The sequence below is a fragment of the Acipenser ruthenus genome, chromosome 4 (assembly GCF_902713425.1).
Source record: "Acipenser ruthenus chromosome 4, fAciRut3.2 maternal haplotype, whole genome shotgun sequence".
Lineage (NCBI taxonomy): Eukaryota > Metazoa > Chordata > Actinopteri > Acipenseriformes > Acipenseridae > Acipenser > Acipenser ruthenus.
The window spans coordinates 98,962,563-98,969,803 of NC_081192.1; the positions used below are offsets into that span (position 1 = coordinate 98,962,563).

At 37.5% G+C, this 7,241-nt stretch overlaps 1 protein-coding gene across 2 annotated transcripts in view; it reads left to right on the forward strand.

The window, feature by feature from the left end:
• The window catches only part of LOC117399516 (uncharacterized), a 10,337-nt gene extending 3,640 nt beyond the window's left edge, over window positions 1–6,697 (forward strand). Inside the window, exons 6-13 of one of the 2 annotated variants that reach the window (XM_033998752.3) lie at window positions 982–1,080; window positions 1,173–1,213; window positions 1,782–1,824; window positions 2,296–2,441; window positions 3,424–3,531; window positions 5,439–5,564; window positions 6,244–6,351; window positions 6,503–6,697. In XM_033998752.3, the coding sequence (XP_033854643.1) occupies window positions 982–1,080; window positions 1,173–1,213; window positions 1,782–1,824; window positions 2,296–2,441; window positions 3,424–3,531; window positions 5,439–5,564; window positions 6,244–6,351; window positions 6,503–6,553 (722 nt within the window). In that variant the 3' untranslated portion in view covers window positions 6,554–6,697. The remainder of the gene's footprint in view (window positions 1–981; window positions 1,081–1,172; window positions 1,214–1,781; window positions 1,825–2,295; window positions 2,442–3,423; window positions 3,532–5,438; window positions 5,565–6,243; window positions 6,352–6,502) is intronic. The other variant, XM_033998753.3, reaches the window with a different exon arrangement.
• Window positions 6,698–7,241: the final 544 nt, after the last annotated feature.

The following is a 7,241-nucleotide window of genomic DNA, read 5'->3' on the forward strand; positions in this document are numbered from 1 at the left end:
GTCCCCTACCAGGGATTGAACCCACAACCCTCCGGTCAAGAGTCCAGAGCCCTAACCACTACTCCACACTGCTGCCCAATTGAATAGACCCCAGCAACTGTGCAAATTGTCGATTACTGTAAAACATGACCAGATATGGGATGACCTTCATAAGAACCTTAAGAAATTCAAGAATGAGGAAAAGCCATTCGGCCCATCTTTGCTCGCTCGCTTTGGTGCCAGTGTGATCCGTCAGCACTCGGGAGAGGAAAAGCATAAACCCCTAACCAGGTTAGTAGGGGAAAGGAACCCCCTGGGAATCTGGCTTAACGGATTGTCCTTCCTCCAGGTGGCTAGCTAAAGGTCTTATTGTGGTCACAGAGAAGGTTATACAGTATTGTTCATGACAGCATCCCATCTATTGAAGGATCTGGGTCTCTGCTTCAACAGCTCTGTCCGGCAGCCTGTTCCAATGGTTCACCACCCTTTCTGTGAAAAAGCTCCTTCTCCCCTCAGTTCTTAACATGTACTTCTTCAGCTTCCACCGATGGCCCCTGGTTCTGTTCTCTGATGACCTATAACATGCTACAATAAATGTAGGAATGTAATCATACTGACCTGATAATCAAACTACATTGCTGGTGTTGTTTTTGTGTCACAAGGCTCTGAATGCTTTAAACAAAGCATCTTTGCTGGGGCTTCATTTCTGCAACTCAGATGTGAGTGTATGTATTGCGCTGGAAATGGCAGCATGTGGTAGGTGAGATTTGTTGTTTTAGAATGCAGTGCAGTGGAGGGGCTGCTCTGTACTATTCTCTCTAAGGATAATTCTAGAGGGTGTCTTGCTGTGTCTATCCTTGCAGTGAGATGGAAAGGAAACATGGAGGATGTGCACACATGGAAAAAAAAACACAACAGCTGCATTGTACAAGATAATACTTTTAAGATAAGCAGGGCACAAATGGAGTTTTCCTTTTAAACGTCAGTCTTCTGTTTTTACAGGGTACATTGTGACCAGGAGACCAGGTTGTAATGAATTTGCAGTTTCCACTGAACACCTGCGAGAAATAGTGTACAGAAAAGCAAGGCAGATTGTAGATGGTATTTTTAAACTTTTTAAATTTTATTTTTTTACAAATGTCACTGGTGTTTTTAAAAATGTTTAATTGAATATTTTTTTTTATATATTTCAGTAAACCAACTCTCACCTCTACCTGGACAAAAACATGAAATGGTAACAAACTATGTAACAAGGTTATGTAACTACAGTAACTACAAACTATGTAACTACAGTGTAACAAGGTTTTCTTAATAAATAGGTGCACAATACTGTAGCTGCATTGTACAACAAAGCTTTACCATTTGCTTGAAACACCAAATCATCTTGGAATACCATAATACAACCTATCGATTTCAGAAATCTCTGATTACTTCTGTGTCTGCCAATCTCAACCCATTAGGTGCCATTGTCCTCATCTGAGGACAGGCTACTTTGTCATTGTTTGGAGCATTTTTTAACTGGCCTCTACCTTAGAGTAAGTTATCGTTATGATGATTTACTCTAATATTGTTAACCACAAAAGTTAAGTCTAAATGCGATGTATCAATTTACATAAATACAGCTTGTGTTCTGATTCATTTGGTTCCTAATGGGTTAAATGTGTCTTCCACCAACACCCTATAATTTGTAATTGAAAGTGTTCTTCAGGAATAGGTTATTGTTCCTTAGCATGTCCTTTTTCAAGCCTGTTTCCCTGTTGTACATTCATTTGGGTTATTTATTCTTTTCAAAATGCTTCCAGGGAAATGATGACAAATGGGCTGTTGAAGACGTCAGAAAACAAGGTAAAATCCCCACAAAATAAAGCTTTATCCTTCGGACTGCCGTAGCTAATAGACTTTTTTTTTCTGGCATTAAAAGATCCATTTTGAGTGGGTATGAAATTACACAGTAATAATGTATAATGTGTTCTTCTTGATGTTTAGAATCACTCTGAATATCACTTCCTGTTTTAAGTTTCAGCGACATTTCAATAAGCAGAAGTTTAAGCACCCCTGTGGCCTCATGGGCTTTCAAACACGTCTTATCTTTAAGTTCAGCTGGCACACCAGAGTGTAACCATTAACCTGTCCCCTTGCAACACACTGCCCCTAGTGGATATGCAGGAGGCATTCCTTACATTCACTGGAGCATGACATGCAGAGCGATTCTAAACAGGAAGACTACTGGACATTACTTAGAATAAATAATAAATGAATTAAGTGTTTGAACATGCAAATAATAACATGGACTGCGTATTTATTCTTTCACTTCAGACTGGCAGCATTTCATGCCACAGAAACTGGAAGTGAGGTTCACTGACTACCATCCCTGGGGAAAACCAGGAGGGGGTGCCCGGGTACTAGCCAGAAATGGCAAGCTTTTGCATCCTGCTGGGAGTCTCAATAGCAGCAGCAACAAAGTATGGAAGTACCTTGTTAATATAAACATTCTTTTATGACAGCGCTCTATAAATGTGCTGTCCCACACCGGTTTTGAATCACAGTTTGTAACGTAAGTAAAATTATGAACGGCAATGTTAGTTTATTGATCTTCTTCAGAATTGGCCATGTTTTGTCATTACAATTAGTTGTACACTCAATAGCAGCATTTATAGTAATACTTAAAAAAACACTTCTACAATTCTTTGACAAACTTCAGTGTTGACATGAGTTTTGGTTCATATTCCAGTACCACAGGGTTTGTTGTGATCTCCACATTAAGGTGAAATGAGCAGGTATTGTTTACACACACACTGTTGTACAGTGTCAGCCATTGACCTTGTATAGGTGTGTACAGGTCACTTATCCCTAGGTACTGTTCTTATTTAAGTTGTGCAAATCTAGTGGCCACTGCTTAGCTTGTTTAACCAAAATGCTGTCAAATGTACCTGTTAGTTTGTTACTAAATTGAGTGGCTGTAGGCTACTTTTGGTGTGGTGATGTTGACCTGTGGGAAGGTAAGGCAGTGTAATTTGATCCATTTTCAGGATCCAGGACTCCTCTCACTTACCAGTTGTGTAGCAGTGTTTGTTTCTTGCTCTCTGTTGCATTGTCTGGTGTTGTCTTATTGTTTGATATTCACCATTAAGAGTTTCTTTGCTTATTTTGAGCCATCGTCTTTCTCATAGTGGTCTTTTCCTTTTCCCTTTGTCTTCAGCTGTTTGTTTTGTGTGATTAACGTTTGTCAAGAAATGTTATAATTGTATAGTCCTTTATTACTTTAGGTACTTAGCCTTACTGGGAACTTTTTTTGTGTTTTACATAATTCAGCAACTAATTCAACAACTATGTAACTATAGTATTGCTTTGACATTTTCAGCAAATGTCTGAATATTTTTTTTTTTTTTGGTGTTGCTGTATAAAAGATAATACATGAAGTTCCTTTTTTGAATGGATTTTTAGGAATATAATATTTGGGGCCCAATCACTGAGACTGGGCAGAAGGAAAGAGAGGCAAGGAGTGCAATACCCAAGGAAAAACAGACGATAACATCCGATGCTAATGAACAGGTAGGAAGCATGTGTAATGTTTATTCATTAGATGATTTGCATACTGTAGGTGTCAGTACAATATAACAAAGGTGCGCACCCAGAGGAAAAACAAATGAATACAAAAGAGTCATCCTCATTATTTTTTCTTCATTTCACAGCTTCATTCTTTGAAGGACCAACATATTAAAGTTCTAATCCACAAAGAAAAATAACAAACAATGTTTCAGCCAAAAAGCCTTCATCAGTGTGTATACACAGCTTCAATACCTCGATTTAAATACACTGAGTTTAACAGGTAATTACAATTTAAGTGTTAGTTCATGGGCACACAACACAAATTACCAACTGATTTGCCACACTTGGTATATCACAGATATATCAATTTTCGCTTAAATTCTAAAACTGCTATCTCAGTGTAATTTACATACAAAATGAACCATTCCTCAATTGAGTTACAGACATCAATTAATTATCCAGCATTGATCCTTCAAATACCCCGTAAACCAAAGTTATACAGATACACTAATAAACCAATCTCCTAACCCACTATTTTAATTATTAATCAGCTAAATAAAAGCTGTCATTCTTAAAACAAAAATTAGATGTAGTTCATAAAAAAGGTACCAAGTCTAATTCTTCATTTAATCCATTGGGTACCACAGTATTTAAGTTAAAAATCCAAAACGATTCTCTCTAGTAATTTATTATTAAGATTACCACCCCTCCTATTTTGACTTACTTTTTCTATTCCAATAGACCTTAAAGTATCAATGTCATGGTTTTCTTCCAAAAAATGTTTCGCAGCTGGTGATATTATATCTTGTCTGCGAACGGAGCTTCTTTGTTCACTACGTTTAGTTTTTAATTGACGAGTGGTTTTACCCACATACCCCTTTCCACATGGACAAGTCAGTAGATAAACTTCATGTGTGGGGTTGCGTGTTAGACAAGATTTGATCTTTCATTTTTTACCAGTTGTAGGAAAATTTTAAAAAAAACTAGACCTTATAAGATTCTTACAAGAGACACAGTTGCGACATGGAAAGCATCCCATTATAAACACTCTTTCACCAGCATAGTTTGAAGGTTAGGTGCTCTTTTATAAGTAAAAAGATGGGGAGTTTGAGAAACAGAACCCAAAGACCTGTCAAAATATGCCAATGTTTAGTCACTATTGATTTGATCTTATTACCAAGAGGGTTGAATGTTAATGCGTAATTAACTAAATATTGTTTTTGTTGTTTAGATTTTTTAACAAATAAACTGCCACGCTTGACACTTTTGACTTTAAAAAATGCATCATTCAGCCATTTTTCTATATATCCCCGTGACCGAAAACGGTCCAACAGGAGTTTAGACTGTCTCTCAAACTCCCCTGTATCACAAATCCTGTGCAATCTATATAGTTGGCTAATTGGAAGTCCTCTCTTTAAGGAGGTAGGAGGATAACTGTCAGCTGATAACAAAGTATTTTTATCTGTTGGTTTTCTATATACAGTGGTAGTCAAACGATTTACGTTCTTATATAAATAAACATCCAAAAAATGAATCTGATTTTAACTCTTTTCTACAGTGTAGGTGTAGAAATCTTCCAGAGGCCACACACGTAAACATGAAGTAGTAGTAGCAGTCATAATGTTAGTCTTAGATAGTTCTATTTCATAAACTGATTAATACACCAGATTATTGACTCTCTCTCTCTCTCTCTCTCTCTCTCTCTCTCTCTCTCTCTCGATTATGATTATGATTATAGGATGGGATTTTAATACAATCCCTGCCAAACTTAAATGAAAATAAACAGCTTTATTTACAAAACTACCTGTGCAGGCCCTTTGACCTGCCACAATGATATACGCTGGGTGTAGTTTAGAGTTTGTATAGTATACTTGGCAATTTAAACCATACACTTCCATTCTTTTGCACAGTGCTTGAAAAACCAACAGGAAAGAAGGCAATCGCCAGACTATTATGCTGATCTTGCCCAGCAAGCAAAATACAGGAAACAGCAGATTGAAGAAAACAAAACGAGAGCCTTAGCTGCAGAACGCATGGTAAATTTCCAAAATGCCATAAGGTCTTGGCAGTAAAGTGGGCATACAGTACTGTAGAGACTGAATGCCATACTCGACTCTTCTAGCCTATGAAATGCTCTTAAAATAGGGCTAAGGAACCTGCCTTCTGATAGGTTTGTTTATCTGTTGTTTTTTGCTATTGGTCTGTTTTTATTATTGTGTGACTTTATTTTTGGAAATTCACCTGCGCTGACTCCTCAGACATTACGGTTGTGTATTTAACAGACAACACAGATCCAGAAAAGGGTGCTGCAGTCTGACAAACCTCTTAGACTTCTATAATAAAGTCACTGCAAGGGTGGACACAAAAAGTGTTACATGCCAGTCACAAACATGCAGGATCCAAATACCAAATGGGAGGTATTGAACTAGAACAGGCTGACCAAGAGAAAGACTCATCACTATCAGCAACAAGACAGTGTGGGGAAGCAATTAAAAAGGCAAACAGAATGCTTGGTTATACAGCTAAAAGTGTCAAGTACAAGTCCAGGGAGGTCTCCTCTCGTTAATACATGTTCTTGTGTTGTTTGAGTTGTGTTAAATAAACAGGTGTTTAAAAAGGGAGTTAAAAGACTGTAGTGAACACTTTATTAAAATAAGGCCCTTACAGTTTGTGCAAATGAAACAGAAACTAGAAACGAAATACTTGTAATTTCAGCATAATGACACAATGCAATTCTGCACATGGAGTAGACCAGGACACGGAGTACCAACTTCCCAAAGAAAACAGTCTTTGACCTCAGCTGACATTCTGCCGCAAGAACAGGTATAGCTTTACTGTACAAATGTGTGTTATTCTAACTTTTATATAAACCTGTATAAAGCGAGTTGCTGCTGTATGGCAGTTGGGTAAATGGATTACGATTTACAATAAGAACATTTAGAAATAACACCTTGTTCTGATTTTCTTTTTGTAGTTCAGAAGACCGGGGTTTTCTGGGGTTCCATTTGTAGCGTACGGTCGTTAAGAACTGAAGACTATCGCAGCGCTTCAGAATGGATTCACATCCATCCCTTCATTTGCACTCAATAAAGAGTGAAAGTTATTAAAGACTTTGTGAAAATATTTTCTACATACATATAGAGTAGACTTGCTAATGAAAACAAATTTGGACCAGATCATTTTTAGAGTAGCTTGTTTATATGGATAGGCTCAACAATTAGGGATGGAATTTTTTTTGATGAGTGTCCAAAATATTCTAATGTTGTTGTTGTTGTTTTGAGCCATGAGAAATATGATGAAACCAGTTGCATACATTTTCCCCGCCATGCACATCCATTCATTATGTAGGTCCCAAATGTGCAGTTTTGAAAGAAACAAATGTTTTAGCAAACATGTATTTAAAATATGATAACTGGTACTACTCTAGGTTAAAGAAATCTCTGTTTGCATTTAATGGGTTATTTCACCTGGAGGGTGAAATTGGCCCACCCCACTGGCTTGTATCCTATCAATAACCAATCAGCTGCTTCCCCCATTTACTGATATGCTTTCAGTCAGTAAGCTGCTTTGACCAAGAATACACTGCTGTGGTGAAAAACTTAGGAAGTGCAAGTGTGACAAATTTCCTGAGAGTGTAAGGTATGGAAACAACTTTCTTTTAAAAAAGTGTAGTACCAGTGTAACGGTGATGTTACATGCATGGGTCGACACTG